The sequence below is a fragment of the Dipodomys spectabilis genome, unplaced genomic scaffold (genome assembly GCF_019054845.1).
Source record: "Dipodomys spectabilis isolate Male_0828 unplaced genomic scaffold, ASM1905484v1 ptg000302l, whole genome shotgun sequence".
NCBI lineage: Eukaryota > Metazoa > Chordata > Mammalia > Rodentia > Heteromyidae > Dipodomys > Dipodomys spectabilis.
In genome coordinates, this window is record NW_024870979.1 from 2,315,193 (window position 1) to 2,337,904 (window position 22,712).

Sequence of the window (22,712 nt, forward strand, 5' to 3'; positions counted from 1 at the left end):
ACTTTGACTTTTGAGAGATGAACAGCTTGGATATGCAAAAGGGGAATTTCTAGACTAGCCTTCTTCAACTTTAAATTTCCCTGAACTCAGAAGCTAAATGATTCACCACTACCTGCGAAGAAGAACTTCCCTTTCCCTTTTAAGCTTTAATGAACACTACCACCCGCTGGAAAATTCCTGCCACCGGATGTGTGTAGAGACTTGTCCAGACCCATCTTCCGTGCTGAGGGGCAGAGAAATGAAAGTGGTTCTCTATGTATTATTGAACTAACCCCTAATGTGTACAGAAGTAATATGTCACATTTAAAGAGCAGGATAATTCTGGCTTTCACTTTATTACTAAGCCAAAAAGTCAAAATTGGCAAAATAGAATGTAATGAACTGTGCTGCTTAGTGTCTTTGGGGTTAGAAATGAGGCATTCCTCACCCTGCTCTCCCATGAACTGGGAGCTTCCTGTAACCCAGGCACAGGCAGGAAGGGCTTTAATGACTTGATACATGGAAGGAGGTAGCATGTTCCAAATGTGTGTGAGGGACTGGGAAGATGAAAGCAGGAGAGCATGAAGCTAGCCCAACATGGAAATCTGGGGGTTGATAGACCACGTTTGGAGGGAGGGCGAGATCTTCAGGTTGTCAGGAGACCTCAGGTGTACAACCTGCACTGCACCTGCCCCTGCACCTGCCTCTAACTGATTTCTTAGTTATTACACACAGATCAGGCACATAATGGAGCTAGACCTCAGGTCCCTACCCTGCCTGAGGCCTCGGCACACAGGGCCGCCTTTCATTTGGAATTGTGGCCATGGAATAAATGAAAGACTTGTGCCCCAGGTGAGGGAACAGACAACACTTGGACCAAGTACTGTGGATGAAATCAGTGATACAAGCCACTGTAAAACAATAATGATGTTATTAAGAGAACACAGTGTGGGCTGGGAAGGTGGCTCAGTAGTAGAGTGCTTGCCTTGCATGCATGAGGCCCTGGGTTCGATTCTTCAGCACCACATAAGCAGAAAAAAAAAAGCCGGAAGTGGCTCAAGTGGTAGAGCGCTAGCTTTGAGCTGAAGAGCTGAGGGACAACACTCAGGCCCAGAGTTCAGGTCCCACGACTGGACTTAAAAAAAAAAAAAAAAAAAAAGTGGAATTTACTTAACATCTGATCTACCTAATATCATTACATTATTACTACAAAAAATGCTCCTCAAAATAATCGAATAAAACTTGGGGTTGTGTGGGTTAACTTTTTTTTTCTTTTCATCTAAATACACCAATGTTTACATCTGCTTTCAGGTAAAGGCAAGGGCATGTTGAACGCTCAGAAGATGATAATTTGACAATGCTGTTTTTGTGCTCTGAATTCTATGACTATAGGGAATGGAGATTTTTCAGGGTGTAGCAACAAAAGCTAGCCAGTGATCAATCTCAGCCTTGGAGATCAAAGCATTTTATTGCTGGGTCAACTGACCAATTAAGAATTGAAATACATCGGAGTAGATTTATCCCTGGAATGTAGGATAATTAAGGCATTTACATCCACATCCACAAGTTATCCATCTGTTTTGTAAACCTATTTGTTTTTCTTTCCCTATGCTTTTTGTTATTAGTGAGCTTTATGTGGGGGGAAGGAGGGCTGTTGGGGGAAGGGAACGTCCACATTATCTAGAAGAGCCAATGAGTATAATCATTTCATTAGAACAGTGTTTGGTACCTTGGAAACAAACATTTCAAATTTCATCATTTTTGTTCTGAGAAAATTCTGAGAAGTAAGATGGGCACTGTTAGCAATGAAAACAATTAGATAAAAATAGATGAAATTCTGGGCATTTACATTATTTCAGTAGATTCTGTTCACTCCCTTTCATCCTTAAATGCCACCCCATTAAATTTGTCCTTTGGAAATGACTGTCTTGGTTTAAAATGTGATCTGTATAATGTCAATGGATAATTGGAAAAAATGAACAAATAAATTATACCATTGTAGTCATCATGTATGTTCTATTTTATAAATGTTATGATGCTCTGATATCTTGGGACCTGATTTAAAGATGTTTCTTGATTTCAGTTGTGATTCTTCAGTGGAGTGGAAACCGAGGCAGACCTATGGCCGTGTTATACATCCCTGAGATTTCACCAGGTAAATTAACAAATAACAAGAGCAACTTAATGTCTTGTTTATAAAACTGAGTGCTTCTATGAAGGATCCCAGAGATTAGACTGAGACTTTGGAGTCTGAGGTAAGCGGTGATATCTTGGATCTTAGAAAGTCTGATTCCAGTATTATAAACTCATCAGTGATGTTGGCACTGGACCTAAATAATTCAGTGCAGAGAGAAAACAGGCTTAAAGCATGAGAATTTATGAACTCTGGATTGGTTTGTTTAAAGAAGTGCTTATAGTAGAGCTGTGGCTCAAGTGGTAGAGTGTTGTCCTTAAGCAAAAAATAATCCAAGAAAGAATGTGAGGCCCTGAGTTCAAGCCCCAGTGCTAGCGGTCTCCCCCTTTAAAAAAACAATACTTAAAGAAGTGCTCACAGCTGTGGTGGTAGTCCCTGGGTACTAGCTGACCCTTGCTGATCACTAATTGCTTTAACGTGCCACGTCTCCCCTCACTTAAGTCCATATCGTGCTACTGTAATTGAATCCTGGAGACTAGGTAATTTATAAAAACAGAAATTTACTTCCGCAAGTAAATTGGAGGCTGAGAAGTCCAAGATCAATTCTCTCGCATCTGGTAATGGCCTTCCTTCCTCATCAGACCACAGAGAGCTTGCGTAGGAGAGTGAGTGCAAAGAGAGCAGAATTTATCCTTTCACAAGGAACCAGCTCTGCAGATTATAGCACTGATCTGTGCATGAGTCACGACCTCATCCTCTCATGAGGACTAGATCGCCTCATTGTGGATCAAGCTTCCAAGAAGCAGGGAATGCATTCAAGCCATAGCTGTCCTCAAGATATTACAGATCCACACATTTATAAAATCATAAATACAGGAGCAATACTGCTGGATAACTTTTCAGTTGCTCATTGGTATTATATAGAAATAGTATACTTAAGCACATTAAACAACATCCTTTATAATCAATAAAGTGAATTTCTATAACTTAAATATGTCTAATGTATAGATGTATCATTTGTATCTACCCATTAAGTAAGTGTTGATGCAAAAATCCATATACTAGTATTTCCTAAATAAAGTAGCTTAGGATACTATTTAAAAATAAGGACTTTGTGGTCAGAAAGAGCTGGATTCCCAGCCCCGCTCCTCCTTCATCAACTAACTTTGAGCTTGTTCCATAGCATTGTACTGGAGCTCACGGTGTCTACCTGTATCTCAGTAAATTCAGCTGGACAATGCTGAAATCATTCTTAACAAAGTACCTGAACAAGTATGAGTTAACAAGTATTTACAATAATCATTCCTATCAGTTTTTTCTAAATGTAAAGTTCTTTTTGTACAACTAAATAGACCCACTCTATGTAAACACATAGTTGCTTAAACAACTATCCAGATGACTCATCTCTCTTGTCTTCAGTTTCATTATCTAAAAAAATGCATGAAGTATTTAGGCCCAAAATAACCCCCCAAAAGTGACTTAATTGGGAGATATGTATGCCTACAATAGTAACTATGACTTACACAAAAATCAGAAAATGACCAGGCTTATGTGTGGCTAGGTGTCCTCACTTGCTACCTGGGTTTGCCAGTAGAATTAGGGCAAGAAATGAGTATTAGCCCCTCATTTTCATACAAGAAAGCTGACTCTCTTATAGTCATAATTTTAGACTTACAAATGTTTTCCTACTTGTGATCTTTTAGAATCTCTTATACCAGATTCTAAAAGACTGTTTCATCCATATTTATTTAGCTCTCACTACCTATCCTCTATAGAGAATGTTTTGAAAGGGAGAAGAAGTAAAAATAATCAAAGTAGAGAAAGGAAGGGTGAAAGCACTTCGCTGTATGAAGAAAAAGTTGGTTTACTCCTCAGATTTACACCCAGGCTCATTATCATCTTGACTGCAATCATGTAGAAAATGAATGGGCTAGAAAGTACATGAAGACAATTTAATAAAAATGAGCTTTCCTTTCTTATGAAATCTTTGAAGAGAGGAATCATTAGACAGAGACTTGCCTGGTATTTACCCAGGTCATGAAGCATGTCAGCTTGGTGACGTGCCTTTGGCACGAACGCCCTAATTAGAAATTCCTAGAGAGCAGCTCCCCAGAGGTGCTTCCCAACAAAAAAAGATGAGACAATGTAGTACGGAACTCCTTACTAAGCATGCAACATCCAGGCTCAGCTGAGGGAAAGGAATAAGCAATCATACTACTGAACGCATAGGGGAAAAGCGTCAGGATGGCGCACTGGCTTCTGAAGGAAACCACACCCATCCTAGTGCTGGTAAGTATTGTTTCAGTCATTGTGCTTCCCATACATGTATCCTATTTTAAAATACTGATGTTTTAGGATAAGTTGTAGAGTAACATTAAAAATGGGGAAATGACTAGTTAAAACATGAAAACTTGGTAGCAAACATTCAGTAGATCTATTTAATTTACCCTTAGAGGACCGGGAGAAGTTGTTTGCTAATTGAGTTTATTTTTTAAATTATTTTTAAAGTCAAGTAGTTCATGACTGTGTCATGTGTATTTCTGTAAATCAAATAAAGTCTTGGAATTAGCGTATGGAATGGAATTTTTCTAGAGTTCCTCCTTGCCATTCTTGTCAAACAAACTGTTCTTCACCCGACCCAAAGTTGACGTATATGTGTTTGAAATCTTTTCATAAAGTTAATCGTCTCTCACCCTCTGTAATCGTCTCTCACCATGAAAGACTGGTCTGTGAGGAATAACATAAATACATGGAGTTACTCTGATCAATATGAAGCAGCTTTCCAATCCATTTTGTAAGAAGAATCATCCCAAGAGGAAAGGTTGAAGACTATACTGATACCTCCCTTTTCTCTCTGCCCTAGCTCTCCTGGCTGGCAATGAATGTCTTTCTGTTTACGGACACCTTCCGTTGGTATGAAGAAGATGAGTCTTTCCTTTATACACGAGTTATCCTGGGTGTAAGTAGAGTTGAGCGCATCATTGTTTCAGAAAAGAAATGCATTCCGTTGTCACTGAATTCTTCTTTTCACTGTGTCTCCTTTCTGTATCTTTCCCCACGGACAGTCAGCGCTGGCATGGGCACGAGCGTCTGCAGTGTGCCTCAACTTTAACTGCATGTTAATTCTGTTACCCGTCAGCCGGAACCTTATCTCCTTCATGAGAGGAACAAGTACCGTAAGTATTAAAATGTTTGCAAGAACCTCAGTTGTTCTAACCTTCTTGTGTAAGTACTCTTGAAAACGAAGAGTATTTTACTAATAAACAGCCAGTAATCCTACTTAAACTGGTTAGCAGGGGAAAATCAGTGCATCTAATTTGACCTTGACTTCTGCCATGGATGTCCCACATGACATCGCACTCGCGGTTCAACCTGTTTCCCATTTCCCCATGGAGATGGGAGCATTGTAACAGCTCAAGCCAATTCCATTTCTTATTGAAGGGAGACAAATAAGCAGTTGAGACCAGTGCTACTCAGCCACACCTGAGTTCTTACTGCCATCTTGAGTTCTTACCCAAGTTCTTATCCGAGTTCTCACCACAGTCACAGTCACAGACTTCAGTCTGCTGATTTTAACATCTTCCAGCCCTAATGAGACAATCATATTGATTTTCCCTGTGCTGAGTACTTACCTGTGCTTCCTGTCAAACAGGAGATCAGATACCAAAAGGGACTTTCCATCAACTTTACCAGAGCAAGTCATCTACTATGGAATCATCATGCAATCAATATTGGATATAAATGTGTGATCTGCCTTTCTTGGTGCAGTTGGGAATAAGTTACAGCTTACATGAGACACATGGATGGAAGTACCACCTTCGTCATTTCTAGTAAAGAAGCTCAGTGAAGCAAGGATATCAGAGGGTTTATTTGAGTTTTGAGTGACAGCCAGAGAACGATTCATTCCGTCATTTTTTATTGGCTTAAACTTTCAGCAAAGCAAGTAACAACCTTTTGTTTTGCTGTTTGATTCCTTGCCACTAACTTTGGTCCAATAGCCCTACCCTAACCAACACAAAGGCAGAGACTGAGTCCTCCTCTCTTAGCTCTCTTCATACTGCCATTCCTCTGACAGCTCTACACTGGGATTTTGTTTATTTGCTTGCTTTCTTGTTTCCTGACTTCAATTAGTTATTTTTTTGTTACACTAGTGCTGCAGAGGTCCGTGGAGAAGGCAACTAGACAAAACACTCAAGTTCCACAAGCTGCTTGCCTATGCAATAGCTGTTCACGCAAGTAAGTACTTACTGATTTCTAATGTCTAATGTTTAAGTTATAGTTTGTTTATCATATCTAATATTTAACTTATAGCTTCACTTAGAATTAAACTATTAAGCTATGATATTTAATGTTTAACTTATATTGTTTATAAGATCTAATGTTTTTTTGTAATCCACCCCTAATTCTCTTCCTGGGTTTAAAAACAATTGTATAAACTCCATCCAATAGCATAAACTCCATTTATACAAATGAGGGTTTTTTTCATTTCTGACTCATACTCCTATAGTTTTTCCACACCAAGACCTCAATCTATCAAAGAAAAGATAATGACATTTTCTTTTCATTTGTAAGTAACTTGTAAACAACCTACTTGAAAAATGAACACTTTTATTATTCAATACAATTTACGTCAGAAATAAAATTGACCTATGCTCAAAATTTCACTCACGGTCACAGGAAAATGACTGTCAAGTGGTTTCAGAGACAGTAAAAAGAAAAACAAAACAGGAAATAAAGATTAGGTGAACTAGGTTCTGAACAGCAGTAAGCTAGAAGCTATAAAAGGATCTGGGTAGATATGAATTTTACTAACGTGAAAGGGTTACTGTTATTAATATACTTCTAATCCAAGTAAAAATTATCATCTAAGTCAAAGGTTAGACTCCTGTGAAGAAGAATGGAAGAGAGGCAACAATAAACTTGGCTTTGCCAGGAAACAAAGACTGAAATAAAAGGCTCCCAGAACAATAAAAAGTTATGATTCAGGACTATTTCCCTCAAACTCATTTAACTATAAAGTGTTTTCCACGTTTGTTTTTATCCTCTCAAGCATAAAAAATAGCAGAGTAAAAGGAACACTCAAAACAAATGTGAATTTAATTAAGCAACAAGACATGACAGACAGTGCCCGAGTGCCAATTAACACAAGTTTGAGTGTGCAATGAGACATGAAGGAAGAGCCCCCGAGTGTGCAATGAGACATGAAGGAAGAGCCCCCCCAATGGCTGTCTTCAACGCCAGATTAAACCAACCCCAGAAATACTTTGCAGAAGGTCTCAGGGATTTGTCAGGAAATGAGAGGGAAGACACCATGACCTAAGGCCTTTCAAGATGGGGTGCGGGCATATGAAATGGGGACTTTGAAGCACTCTTTCTGAGGAAGCACGTTTCAGCTCAGAAATGGAAGTCATTTCCAAACCTTAACGTTATCTAAAATCTGAATTACAGTCTCCCAAGGGTATTGAATCTCAGTGTCCCACCAGAGGCTGGAAAGGCCTTTGGTTATCTCATCAGAGAAGGCAAAGACGCTTCAGAGCTTCCTTTAGAACTATAAAGGGGCTGGGAAGGTGGCTCAGTGGTAGAGCGCTTGCCTTGCATGCATGAGGCCCTGGGTTCGATTCCTCAGCACCACATAAGCAAAAAATAAAAAACCGTAAGTGGCGCTGTGGCTCAAGTGGTAGAGCACTAGCCTTGAGCTGAAGAGCTGAAGGACAGCGTCCAGGCCCAGAGTTCAGACCCCACGACCGGACCAAAAAAAAAAAGAGAGAGAGAGAGAGAGAACTATAAGGATCCTTCATTCTGGCATTTAAAAAAAGATCTATAGCATAGTAAAAATAACCAAAAAAAAAAAAAAAGGATTTTATCATATACACTACACTATAGCTTAAAGCCAGAACTGGACTCTTAAGAGAAGGTTGTAAAACTATTACAGAGAAAACAGGGGAAAATAACATCACATTCCTCAGAAAAAGAAGTCTAAAGGAAATAGTTTCTCCTCAAGCCTATAAGTAGGTATATTTCTTTTCATATAATCATATATCAATAATACAAATCCATCTACAATGCATACCAAATGTCTCCCATGTGTGAGGTATCCTGATAAGACCTCTGGCCTTCTCAAAGGAACACTGTTTTAAGGAGGATAATTCAGTGCAGGCAACAGTTGACTAGAATCAGATGACCAGGTTATTTCACAACCCTGCAACTAGTTGGCCGGGTGGTCTCAGATTTAATTCCTTAGGCCCTCTGGAATGAAAAGAGCAGCAGTACAGTTTATCAGTCTCTGGGAGATGTGTAGATTATTGTCAGACTGGGCCAACTTGGAAACCTATAACATATCAGGCCATTGCCGATAAGATGAAATGCAACTAGATACACTGGGAGGATGAGTGAGAGCATGGAAGAAATGGCAGAGAATGGTGGAAGGGGTGACATTGTACTCACAAATAAACAAATTCATAAGCAAATCAGAAAAAGAAAAATCAAATGCCGTCTCCTCAGACTGTATGGAGCCTCTGCCAGCCTCGTCCCTGGTCCTGCTCCTACTGCCCTTGCCCACCCATCTCTTGCCACATCTACTTCCTTTCCCCCCTTGGACAGGATCCAGAGCCTTCTGTACCTTTGCTCGAGCATCTGATATGCTCCACCACGCCTCCATTCCCCTGAGTAAGGTGCCACCATGTTCAGAACCCACTGCTCAGCCCGCTTTCCCCAGACCTTGCTCTTCCCTCTGGGCTCAGATGGCACGGCCTCCTACAGGGTAACAACTGTGACTCAGAGGCCTCTGTGCCTGTTTCAGCTTGGCTTCCATACTGTCTGGCACCGAACAGATCGCCCCCACACATCTGGTCAAACACAGAAGCATGGAATCCAGCCAGGAGGCAAGAGAGTTGGAAGGAATTGCTTAGAAAGGTGCAAGATGTCAGTGCATGAGCTATTCTGAGAGTGGGAGCACTCTGAGGAGCACAGGAGAGAGTTTGGGCATTGACTTGATCCCAAATGATACCAGTCATTCTGGATAAGATATCCACGTTCTGCTGCAGCCAGAGGAATCAAGATACCTCTTCCCCTTAGACAACATCCAGCCTGCTTCCTCCTGAACCCCTGCTGTTCTGCCAGGTTCCCAGCCTCCCCTGGGGCAAGGGCCAGAAGAGGCACCTGAGAACACAGTGTCCCTGGCCACACCCCCATGGCAGCCAGCCAACCACACTGCAGTGGTTTCTAGTCCCAGAGAAGACAGGAGGGTGGGAAGAAACCTCTATTTCTCCCAACCCTTGACAAAACAATTATTGCATTTCACTTGAACTAAGAAATGTGGCTGGCAACTAAGCTTTTAGAGAGAAAGAAAAGAAAAGAAATTCCTAACTCCTCGTCTCATAGAAATACCTTGCTTTTCACACTGTGTGCTTTCTGGTATAGTCACTGGGGGAGCAGTTGCAGTGTCCCAGAGCTTATTTTATTAGCCTCGCCCATTACTGCTGCTTTTCAAATAGCCGGCTGGCTTAATAGAGGTGTGTAACCTTGGAAGAAGTACATCCACAGAGAACTTTGCATGCCAACCTCTAATTTCTCACCCGTCCCCTCACTAGAAGTTGAACTGCAGGCTCTAATTGGTCAGATCATTACAGAATGTAATTAGAGTCTGGGAGAAGTAGGCTAGGGAGGAGGAGAGAAGAGGCAAAACAATTGTATCTGTAATCAAGGGCACCACAGAAAATGCAGCAGCGACAGGAGCCTTCTCTTGGCTTCCTGCCTTCCTGCTTGCCTGCCTATGAGAAGAGCTGCCCAGCATTCTCCAACCACTCATAAATCATTTTCAGAGACCTGTAACCTCACTGCTATATGTATAAAAAAAAATCATCGCTTCACAGCCTCTACATTCTTACTAATGTGGATCTTTCTGGATTCCCTGGTCCACAGTAGACCTTGAAGAGCCCTCCAATTGAAAAGTCTGAGTTGCCATCAAAATAAAAGGCTGTAAATAGTGACCCAGGCCGCTCTTTCCAGAAAATTCTGTGGCTTGTGTCTGCCAGGTTTCAGGGGTGTGCAATTACCCTGAGTGCAGCTCCTGATGAGTGACTAAAATTAGTTCGCAAACATCAATAAGCAGAACACAGGCAAGTGGAAAGGAGAGAGCTCTGAATAAAGGCGCTGAGAAGGGAAAAGTTTGAAGGCCCTGAGATAAAGGGCAACACAGTCCTTAGCATCTGACTCTTCCTCTCCCACAATAACAAACAAACAAATCTGCTGGAGATGCTGGAAGCACCAAGAAGCTCTACGCCAAGTTCTGCCCAACCAGATTTAATGCGATTTTCAAAGGTATGGTGCATTACAAGGTACCAGACCAATGGGTCTTCTACCAGACCACATGTTTGAAAACACTGCAACCAAACTCTGGGAACGTGTATCCAAAAGCTGCTTAATTAGATGACTGGCTCCAGAGTATCTGTTATCACTGACAGCCAGACAGAGAGACAGCAAGCGCTGACTACATTTCCAAGATTCCCCTCAATTATTCTTCCTTTGATCTTCAGAAAACTAAGAAGCAAAGAAAGAAGCAACGGGAACTTTTTTAGGGCAACTGGCTCTAATTGTAGTCTTTATGATTTTGCTGTTTGCTCTTCAATTAAAAGCTCCTTGTTTGAACTCAGAAGTTCACACAGCCATCAAATGTGTCTGTATAGTGTTCCCAGGATCGTTGTTCTCTTTTGGTGAGAAATAAAATTGTAGAGAGATTCAAGCCTGGCATCAGTGGTTCACACCTGTAATTCTAGCACTCAAGAGGCTAAGCTCTAAGAATCTCAGTTCAGAGCCAGCCTGGGCAGGAAAATTGTGAGACTTGAATCTCCAATTAATCACTACAAAAGCTTGAAGTGGAGGTATGGCTCAAATGTTAGAACAAAAAAAGTTGACAGCTCCCAGGCCCTGAGTTCGAGCCTAATATGAGAACAAAAGAGACGAGGGGGGGGGGGGGAGAAAGAGGGAGAGGGAGGGAGAGGGAGGGAGGAGAAAGGGAGGGAGGGAGGAGGGAGGGAGGGAGGGAAAGAGAGAGAGAGAGAGAGAGAGAGAGAGAAAGGATCTCATCTAACCTTTTAGCATGGCATATTAGGTAATGGAAATAGAGATCTTGAGTTCTTTAAGAGTACAGCAGAATGCTTGACGCCATATCTGTCAGACACCAGAAAGAATTCACCTACCTAGTCCATGGCACTGGATTTACTGCAAGACCAAAGAGCTGCATTTAAAGCAGTGTTAATTTTGAAAACAAGTTGAAACTTAAAATTCACGTTTGCATTATTTTCATATTAGCCTACAGATTGTTGTTGGATGCAGTTGTAACTCGAATGAAAGAAAACTAGGATCATGTAGTTTTATCCAGTCTAACCATTTTGCAGATGAGAAGTCAGAAACTGAAAAGAGCTAGGTAACTAAGGAGTATCCACTTCAGTATCCTTTCTCCTCCATTCCAACATCCACGCTAACAGCATGGAATGATCGTAATGACTCAACAAGAGAAAAACCAACCATATCAGCTTTGATCACATCTCTGATAAACCGATCACCATGACATGGAATCACATGGTTATTCATATTAAAAAGAGTAAAATGTGTAAAGAAAAGAAAACACATAATTTCTACAAAAAGGAGAAAAACAATGTCTCTCCTGGTATCTATCAATCAGGCCCCAACAAGTCTAGATTTCATAGCTGGTGTGTTGGTGTGCCTTAGCTCTGAGTCAAGATCAAAATTAAATTATAATCAGATCTAAGAGGAAAATAAAGTGGTTAGAGAAAGTGGAAAGAGGCAGTTTTCACTTGAAGATTCCCAGAGATAAAATATTCCATTTTCCACCTTGTGCTTTGTAAAAAACAAAGCTCTTAGCAAAGGGATATTTAAGATACAGATTTTAAAGCATATGAAAAAGACACTGTACAGTCCCTCAGAGCTACCTCTTAAAAAATTCTTAGCTTTCTTCCTCTATTTCATTGATAGCTCTAGTTCTATTAAGAGAGAACTGGCATTAAGGATAAATAAATAGTTCAATATTTTTGTCCATTCATTCCACTTACTTAAATTTAGTTGAACAGCATCAAAATCTCCTGTGGAAATCAATGCAATAGAAAACAGATTATAATCAACAAGGCACAAGGAAAAAGATGTTATAGGCATTGAATAATAATAAAAAGGAATTAATTCATTCTGCCTCTCTTTCTATCACATGTGAATCATGCCATAGTAAATGAGTCCCTCGGTTTAAATCTGAAGCTGAGTTGTTATCCCTGTAAAGTGGGGATGGCACCAGTCCCTGGCTCCGTGGATGGGGAATCATAGAAAGCGAGGTGCAAAGAAGTGAGGTTGGGGAGGAGAATGTCAATTTACTTCTGTGCCAGCCAACAATGAGGACCCCAAATGCCACCATCAGCCAGTATCCTTAGGTATAACTTGACTCTGCCATTCACAGACTTCTATCCAAGGTCATAAGAGAACCTAATTGTAAGTAAACAGTAAGGTTTGCGATTTTCAGCTAGTCAGAAGAAGCCATGTGTCAAAAAATGGGCCCCTGAATCACCTTACTTTTACCATTAACATTTTAAATACTGATTTGGTGAAACAGAGCTAAGATAACATCTGAGGAAAACAATTTGCTAAGCTAACCTACAACCTTTATGACAATACCTGATGAATAGTAAGCATTCAATGCACGTTAGCTTATGAAAAAAATTACCTGTTTTTAAGACTTGGGGATAATTATTTAAGCATAGCAAACAGGAGTTGTAGAGAGTACCTTTGTTAATTTACCAAATGGTTTCCATTTTACGTGGGCCGTATTGGGAAATATGGCTGCTAGGTAGGCTTTGATAGTTCAGACTACACAAGTCAGCCCCTCTCCAGACAAGGCTACCTATATTGACAGAGTACCTGTCAGTTTTCTGTTAGTATAAAGAAATACCTGAGGCTGGGTATTTTATAAAGAAATCTGTTACCTAACAACTTTAGAGGTGAAAATTCCAAAAGGCCTGACATCAGACCTGTCAAGGGCACGAGACTGTGGGATGGGGGAGGGGACGAGGGGGGATGGCGGGGGGGAGGGGGGGGGAGTGGGAATGGTGGGGAGGGAGGGGTGAGCCACAGAGAGACAGGAAGTCTGGCAGAGGGAGGGGCCTGTGGACCTCCCAAGGGACTCCACCTCTCATTTCTCAACCTTACCACATTGATGACCCAGTTTCCAGTACGTGAACTTTTAGGTGGTGGAATCTCACAATCAAAACTGGCAGCACCTAAAGAGAAAATACAGTATCTCTTGGATGTGAAGCTTACTGGGCTCATTAAGAAGAGCATGAACAATCACAGATACAGAAACCAAATCCTGGGTTTTGTTTTATTTGGTGGGTCCTAATTAGAAGTCTATCTGACTTGATTCTTAACTTCAGGGATGAAGAAAACTATACCAGAAATATATATATATATATATATATGCATATATATATATATTAGCATATAACTCCAGCCAATATAAAATCAATTGACTCTCTGGGCCATTCTTTATCCTACCTGCCTTTCTATAACCTCACTGTCAGATAGCAAATAATTATTAAACACTTACTGGTGCTAAGCAGGTGTGCTAGGTGTTGAGACTTCCGAGATGAATGAGTCTTAAGGAGTCAGTTCATATCCTTGGGGAATACAAACACACAGAAATACTCATAGCAATAATTGTGAGAAATGCATCATCAAAATACCATGTGTATCTATAGAAATGAAGAATGTGTAATGAATTACTTCCGAACTGAGTCATGCAGCAGAAACAGAACTTTTCAAGACAGAAAAGTGGATGTGTCTGATAGAAGGAAATGAAATGACAGAGAGAGAAATCCTGTTTAGTACAAGATAGCATTTGTCAATAAACATAACCACTCTGACCACAGGTTCCAAAATGACAGCTAATAGGCTCCCAAGTTTCTGTTGATCTTGTTTTCCTCTCCTTCCTCTGCACCTCACCCCACAGGGGACAGCGAGGCTCCTCAGACCCACCACAACTTATGCAGACTGTGCTACCTCTCACTGTGAATGCACAAAAACATGAAAATGTGGTTGTCAGTGGGAAACTGCCAACACCCTGGAATGGCTCCTCAGTCCGCATTTGAATCAGATTCCCAGTTGGCTGCCCAGTGGGGTTCTGACTGTTTGCCAAGTAGATGTCACAGGACAGGAAAAAGTAGCTCCAGACACGGAAGGCTCAGGCCAGAGGATGCTCTGTCCCTAAGCTTGTCCTTTTCCCCTGGAGTTTAGACACCAGCAGTTCTCAGAATTAGGTCATGCAGTTTCATCCTGAAGACTCAAGAGAGGGTATACTTGATGCCCTATGTGCTGGGTTACTTGGATAGAGCAGGAAGAGCACATGCAAATATATGTGAATGTGTGGATGTGAGGGGGAATAATATATACAGTGCTAAAATGTAGAAAGGAAGGAGCTGGAAGCACAATGCATGAGAGAAAACGAAATCAGCATCTCCTTCGTAGCCTCATCCATATTTCAAATGCATGTTGGTGCCTCTCATGAACAGTGATCTAGAATGCTGCTTCCTAAATTCTTCAGAAAGCTTTGTGTGTCTACTGATATCACTTCTTTCCCTACGAATTATATCTAAGCTACGATTATGTTCTGATACCACCAGATTTATTTCATTTGGAACAATTATATATTTAAAATTAAGTTAGGGCGGCTGGGCAATTCCTTTGTTTCTTAGGATAATTTAAAGGATCATTTGATCTACCCTGCTCAAGACACTTGGAAAGATACTGGACAAATCTCATTTCCTTGGGGATTACATAAACCAGAACAGAGAAACTTGTGCCTAGCAGTATAGTATTTTTCCCCCAGAAAATACCAGGGGATGGAATTTATGCAGTGCATGTCCAATGGTGCCTCTTCATCTTCCTCCTTGCCAGCCATCCACACTGTGGCACATTTATTCAACTTGGAACGCTACCAGTGGAGCCAGTCAGAGGATGCCCAAGGACTTGTAGCTGCACTTGCCAAACTTGGGAACACCCCAAATGAGACCTACCTCAGCCCTGTGCGGACCTTCCACGCGGTGAGTCCTGGCATGCTAACCAGTTCCTTTTTCCCATTCCTTTATCAGGATTTTAATGTAGGATCCAGAGAGAGGAAGTTTCTACCAGTATCCATTTCACCTTTTTTCTAAAGTTATCTTTTCTACCATTAATGTTGCTGAGAGGTTAGGAGCAAAGGGAAAAAAATATATGCCTCTTAATTAATTTATAGCAAAAATGTATCATGTGGTACTTAAGAAATGCAATAACCTCTAAAACCTCTAATATTTTACATTTTAAAAGCAGCTCAAGATCTTTTTTTTCTCTCTCTCTCTCTCACTGATATTAGACTCAGAAAGCAGGTGAAGTGCTATCCAGATCCAGGAATTACAGATTTGATGTCTTCATTTTCAATTTGCAAATTGTTTTCTGGAGCTCTTCTCCTACACCTCACACTTGGCACACATGTGAATAGCTGGTTTGCCAAATCAGATACTAGCCAAAGAAGCTAATTTTATAATGAGCCCTGCCTGGCCGGTGACATCATTAATGCCAATTAGCTAGGTATACAGAGTGGCAGTGCCTTTGGGAAATAAAAATAAAACCAAATCTGAAACCTCAGCATTCTGCCCAGATATTCCTTCTCAACCCTCCTACTTCTTTCTTTGTGGATAAGCAAAGCCTTGTCCCATACAGTACTGGGTTGGAATGTGTTTATCACACAGTGATTGGACAATCTATATTGTCCAAGGAAAGTATTAAGGCCTGACACCCCAGCAATAGAAATTTCCCCATTATCATGCCTATAAATGGCCATTTTGTTCATACAATTTTATTGAGGGGAAGAAAATCCAAAGTTTGATCTTTCAGATCTCCTAATGATCTCAACATGGTCTTCAGAATCAGGTCATTGATCAAATTGAGCTACCTGTCCTTAATGGACAGAAATTGTGAGCACAGATTTCACAGCCATAAGTCAAAGCTACAGATGCCCTGAGCGTGTGGGAATGTGTTTGATATGATTTAAGTTGAACCACAGCACTTAGCTAGGCACCTGCTGGGGTTAATACTTTCCTCCCACTAAGTCTCTAGAAAATTTACCTACCTCAACATTTTTTTAAAAGACTATATAATAAATAGTATTTAATACAAATAACTTTTAAACCAATTTACCAAGATAATTAGGCTACTCCCAAGACAGTTATTGCAAAATTTTAGAAGCAATATGTTATGTGGGTACTAATTATGCTGAGAGAACCCTCTAATTTGGGATACTTGGAGAAAGATGGGTATCAATAACACAAAGTATATACTGTAGAGCAAAATGAAAGAGATGTGCTGGGATTATTAAAGGATTCATTACAACTCAAACCAGTCTATAAATGCATTGCAGGAAAAGCAAAGTGGAGATTTGCTTTAATAGCCAAAAAAAAAAAGAGAATGATTTGAAATTAGCACATCATATGCTGTAAATGGATTTCTAAAATGCCTGAGTGTACTTGCAAAAAAAATCTTTTAAATATTTAGACATAGCCCTTGCAATTTTATTTCCACTCTCTACTCTATGAAGAAAAAATAAACAATGAAGACATCCCTGCCCAAATTACCTCCAGATCTCAAAGCAGCCCAAATTAATGAGGTTTTACGGACAAAAGATGTAGTGTGCGAGTTTATTGAGCTCACGGCCGGCTCAGTGATAGAAGCACAATGTGTGAATACTAATGATCAGGCAAGAATATGGAAAGTCACAATGAAAATGAAATGTATAGGATCATATTCTAAAGAGGTGGTTAGCTGTCTCTTGTGCTCGTGGGTCTGAATGTTGGCCTTCAGGAAATAGCTATCTAGTAAGAGTATCTCTGTATATTTATTGATCACCTAGGATTTACTAAAACTTATTCCAACCCCCCCCCCACCGCTCCCCAATGTTGTATGAAAGAAATGTTAAGTCATGTCCTTTCCCTTAAAACACAAGAACAAGAGAACTACCAGGGGAACCGAGTGTGCAGTTGCTTTATTAACAATGCCCCTAAGAGACCTCTCAAAAAAAAGTGTTTATTAACGCTAAAATGCAATTAATCATGGTGATCCACATTTTTATTTGAAAAGCTACAAGTTGAAAACTCCAGGTTACTCTGAACCATTTTAACTTAAAATGTTCTTGTTATATTTTGTTCTAATTGCAATCCAATATGAGAACTTGGACTTGAGAATTAATTTATGAAGACAGAAAAAGAATTCAAATATTGGCATGGTAGGTTAGAGAATTTGGTAAGACAAATGTCAACAGTAAGATAAGATGACATCGTGTGGAGGCTAACAGGTTTCTGGTAAAACACTCCAAAATTTTTGGAAATGTACTAAGATATTAATGTCCTGGTGTTCATTTCTCTTAGATTCCAGCCACTGTGTTGCTAACAACAATGGCAGGAATTACTGGTCTGCTGATGTCTCTGGCTTTGATCTTGATTATGACCTCATCTACCGAGTTCATCCGACGGTCCTATTATGAGTTATTCTGGTATACACACCAGACCTTCATTGTCTTCTTTATCAGTCTGACTCTCCATGGAGCAGGGTAAGTACAAGCTGTATTCGATGTGTGAACACTTTTATCTTAAAATAATCTTAGGAAGTCCTTTTGACGGAGAGACCCAACATGTCGCGACTGAAGGACACATTATATGTGGAAAGTGCACACCTACTCGCGCAAGCTTATTCTCCTCATAGAAAATGAACTGTGTTGATGGAGAAGTATCATATTTATTTTTCCTGGCTGACTCTGTTAGCGAGTCTTGACATGTTTATAAGAGTCTGGAATTTGAATGGATGCAGGATGACAGCAGAACTGTCTCTCATTCACTACCTGTTTCTGCACCCTTGTTTATGTGAGATCAGTCAGATCAGTTTTTGACACCCGCCCAAATTTCACCTGGGCTTAAGCAAAATCATCAACAAGGCAGCACAGGGTGTGAGATGGCCAGTCAGAACGGCTCCAGATCAGCTCTGCCACTCATCAGAGAAACCAAGAAAAACTCGAGTATTTTGAGTCTCAGTTTCCCCATGCGCTCTCGGATTCATTCCTCTGTGCTCAGAAATCCTGTAGGATTCTGTTCTACCTATCCACCCCTGCCTGATGCTGTCATCCTTTGATCAGAAGTTGGACTGGAACCCAAAGTATTTGAAGATGGATGATATGCTCTCCCACTAATAGAATGCTTTCCAATCTTTAATATTAACTAATAGCAATGAATTGTCTCATTGCTTATCTCTTCCAGTTATTCTGCTACTGCTTTCAAAGCACATGGAATAAATGATCCTCTTGACCTGACCATGGTCCTGTCTAGCAGAAGTGGTATAGTTCCATTTCAGGAGGAGATCCTGGAAGCTCCCAGGGTAAATAAAGCAAGACACTCAACACCCAGGTACATGAATGACAGATTCAGACCCAGGCACACGTTTTTAGACAGCCAGCCTCTGTTCTTAACAATCCCTGGGAGAATGTGGCCTTACATTTCTGTCAGTTAAACATCCTGTTCCCTGCAAGAATGTAGCCAGCAACCTTGAAAACACTGGCTTGGTTTGGCCACAGTTCATTCTGATCTTCCTGTGCTAGCAAAGCTCCTTCCAGTCTCAGTTCTCCCCCTTGTCTCTGATGAGCATGAAGGGCTATGGATCCAGAAGGGCCTTGTTGTGAAGGCTAAGCCTCGGGGGCTCCAGGTGGGACACGGAGCCCTACAGAAGTGCTTGGGGATTTTCACTACATCAAGTCAACTTCCCTACCCAAAGTCTGTCCCTGTAGGAGTCACCTCCACTTTTAGAAGGCGGTCTTACTTCTGGGGTCTTACTTCTCCATGGCCACTATGTGTGCCTCATTAAAGGCTTCATGTGTGCATGCTCACACACATATGCACCTGTGCATGCACGTGTGAGCATGCACCTGTGCATGCACATGTACGTGCGCGCGCGCGCACACACACACACACACACACACACACACACACACCAGCCCTCAGCTTATCAGAACACACATAATGTAAAGAAGAATTTCTCCTGGGGGTGTATTTTACCTTCAAAGACTGCCCTCGCTCCGCCAAGTATTATTATACTTACGTCAGTCAACTTTCACAATGCTACAGCTGATACCTGGCTAAAGGCTTTCTTTCCATTTTTCTTTCAGCAATTAGCTCTTTAGGGTATGGGTAGCTCACTCTCCCTTTTTGGGCTTGGAGTGATCAGGGTACACACTGGCCCCAATATTCCACCCCAGAGCTGGTCAGTCCTGCCTTTCTGCCCTGGTCCCCCTTTTGGTCCCCCTCGCCTCCTCCCGGAACATTTGTGAGACTCTATCAAACTCTATCAAACTTTGTGCCTCAAAGTCCTCATCACAGAAATTATCTGCATCTACCTGATCCTTTGCATTCACCCCTGGTACACGGTAGACACATAAGAGGATTGCAGTGGATAGTGTTTTGTTAGAGACTTTTTTTTAATATTCAAACAATCTTACCCAAAATAAAAATTTTAAGCTACTTGGTTATTTTAACCTACTTGAAAGACTTATTTCGAGACAAAGGCTTCATTTAATTTTCTCAGCTTGAAGCATTCTACAGCTCTTGTTTACAGCAAAGGCAATTTGCAAATTGCATACAAAATGGCAAGTAAAAGTAGGATTATTGGAATGTGTTAAAGCTCACTGATTTACCTATTAGGAGATGGTGTAGCTGAAGACATTAAAATGTGTTTTAAAGCATTTTAGAACAGTCTATTTGTGGAATTATCTAAGGACTGTTTTGATAATACAGGAAATGTTGCCTGTTGCATAGAAACAGAGGATATAAGAGGTATGAAGTCCTCTGATTTTCGCTCATATTTCCCCTTTCCTGGATCTTGACCCCCTCCGTACATTGTAGATTCACAGACAGTTTTAACTCAAAAGGATACGAGCAAGGTGGATGGCATACATACAACATTACTGGGGCAGGGCCAGCATGTCATTTCTGGCTGACATCAGGCTGTTTTCAAGGCAGTAGTGTCCCTTCCTCCCATGCCAGGCAGAGGGGACCATTATTTACTCCACAGACCACCCAGGACATTATTAGTCCATGGACTTCTAAGCCTCTCCAGTCTGTGAATGTATCATTTGTCAAAAGAAATCAGTGCATCAGATTCCTAAACACCTGGGAATTGAGCAACTCCCAGATCCCATGGCTCGATGCCTGGGCCTCTGTTGTTAGGCCACTGGGAGTGTGTACCAAGCGATTTTGTCAGAGGTCACTTCTAGCATTTGTAGCAAACATAATACAGAAGGATTACAGGACTCTGGATCCAGTTCTCCATTCATGCAGGCTGGCTTCTCTTTCCACTCTTAAATTCATCAAGACAGCCTCAAAGACACACTCCACAGTGACCTATATTGACCCTGTCAAACACTAAGTCTACTAGTGGTCATGGGGGAAAAAATACCATTCTTCAGGGGGCACTTGTGCTGCCTCCTTCCCTTGAAAACTTCTAAGTGCTCAGAAACAAACCAAGAAGCGTGGAAGTTAAATCAATCTGGAAAAAAAATAAAAAAGAACCAAATAGTACAAAGTTAGCCAATTAGCCCAAATCAGCAATCAGGACAAGATGAAACCTAATTAAATTCAACAGTCTACAAAAGGATGTGTTCAAACAATTTCCTTCATTATGAATTCTCTAATATAGACACTTTCCATTTAACACAGGATACCACAGAGGGGTACTTCTTTTCCGGGATCTTCAAAGTTATCCAAAGCTTTTTAAATGCCTATTTTTAAAGATGTTGAGGGAAATGACTGACAGCCCAAGTTTCAAGAAATGGAAGTGTTATTCCTGAACTCACTGTAGAATATCAATGCAGAGTAGGGTGGTTGTCTAACAAGACTGTAAAAACTAGTTTAACATTTTTGTGGCTTTGGGGTTTTTGTTGTTGTTGTTCTGTTTTTTTTTTCTTTTAAATAAGTCGGATTATTCGAGGCCAAACTCCAGAGAGTCTGTTGCTACACAATGCCACGTTCTGTAGGAGCTACTACACTGAATGGAATGCTACTGCCCCGTGCCCTGTGCCTCAATTTTCTGGCAAAGAACCATCGGTAAGAATGAACCATCAGGAGCTCTTAAAAATAACTGTCCCTACAGTTAAAATACTAGAGCCTTTATATGCTTGATAAAAGAACTGCCCATGTCACCACTAGACAAAGCCAACTCTTTATTAAGTGTGCTAATGGAGAAATCAAGTTATGGATAATTTTAAAAGCGATTGACTGCCAAAAGCACTCTATCCAGCTTTGAGGTGTATTTTTTTTACTTTCATTTAAATATGGATGTCTGATATTGTAGAGGTTCAGAACAGCACAGTAATAACTCTGAGGAGGTAGCCTCATGGCTTACCATCTCTGCACCCCAACACCCCTCTACCTGTCACCCCACACACACACATACACAAAACTGCCTTCTTCACATTGAGGATTATAAGGATTGCTTCTCTGCCTCAGAGTAAGTTAAATACTAAATGAGGACCATGTGCTATCTGTATGATTCCCTTGTTTCTTTCTACAATTTTTGGGAGGTTCAAAAATCAGAGTGTCATGCCAGGTATCAGCGTCTCATGCCTGAAATCCTAACTACTCAGGAGGCTGAGATCTGAGCATTTCGGTTCAAAGCCAGCCCGGGCAGGAAAAGTCTGTGAGACTCTAATCTCCAATAAACCATTCAGAAAACCGGAAGTGGCACTGTGGCTCAAGTGGTAGAGCACTCTTCTTGAGCTGAAGAATTGAGGGACAGTGCCCAGGCCCAGGGTTCAAGTCCCACAACCACCACCACCAACAACAACAAAAAAAAGTCAGAGTGTCCAGTGCATTCACTTTTTGCTCTTGTTGAGTGCTTATAGCTAAAATAATAACCATGTTAGCCAAGAACAGATTTAATGAAGTTGAATAAATGATGATGAACATAAATCTCCAAAGTTAGGTGGCTCACTTCTGTGATCCCAGCTACTCAGAAGGCTGAGATCAGAAGATTTCATTTTGAAGCTAGCTTGGGCAGAAACTCTGTGAGACCTTGTTATCAACAATTAACTATCGAAAAGCTGGAAGCAAAGCAGTGGCTTAAATAGTAAAGCCAGTACCAGTACTGGCACACACACACAAAAATAAAGACTTTCTGGATTGTGTAGCATTCATTATGGGAAGTGGTAGATAAGTAGAAATCATTATCCTATTTGGTCTCTTCTAGTATCTCAGCACCTCAGAACAGCGCCAACTTTTAAGGCAGAGTACTGAAACTTGAAAGAAAGCCTAAAGATTAAAACTATAAGGAGACAAGACCCCAAAAGTAGTGTCATTTAAACATGGCAGGCTGGAAATGTAGCTAATCCATAGAGTTCTTGCCTCTCATGCTCTTGGATCTGGGTTCAATCCCCAGGATCACCAAAAAAATAAAAAGCAAAGCAAAGCAACAATATAATATAATAGGTAATAGTACATAATGGTAAGGAAGAATATAAATAATTGCTTTTATTAAA

At 40.8% G+C, this 22,712-nt stretch overlaps 1 protein-coding gene across 1 annotated transcript in view; it reads left to right on the plus strand.

Annotated features, from left to right (window-relative positions):
- The first annotated feature begins 4,357 nt into the window (after positions 1–4,357).
- Positions 4,358–22,712, plus strand: part of Nox3 (NADPH oxidase 3) — a 55,266-nt gene continuing 36,911 nt past the window's right edge. Inside the window, exons 1-7 of the mRNA XM_042702091.1 lie at positions 4,358–4,402; positions 4,977–5,072; positions 5,179–5,289; positions 6,265–6,349; positions 15,065–15,210; positions 17,566–17,747; positions 21,153–21,282. Coding sequence (XP_042558025.1) covers positions 4,358–4,402; positions 4,977–5,072; positions 5,179–5,289; positions 6,265–6,349; positions 15,065–15,210; positions 17,566–17,747; positions 21,153–21,282 — 795 coding nt within the window. The remainder of the gene's footprint in view (positions 4,403–4,976; positions 5,073–5,178; positions 5,290–6,264; positions 6,350–15,064; positions 15,211–17,565; positions 17,748–21,152; positions 21,283–22,712) is intronic.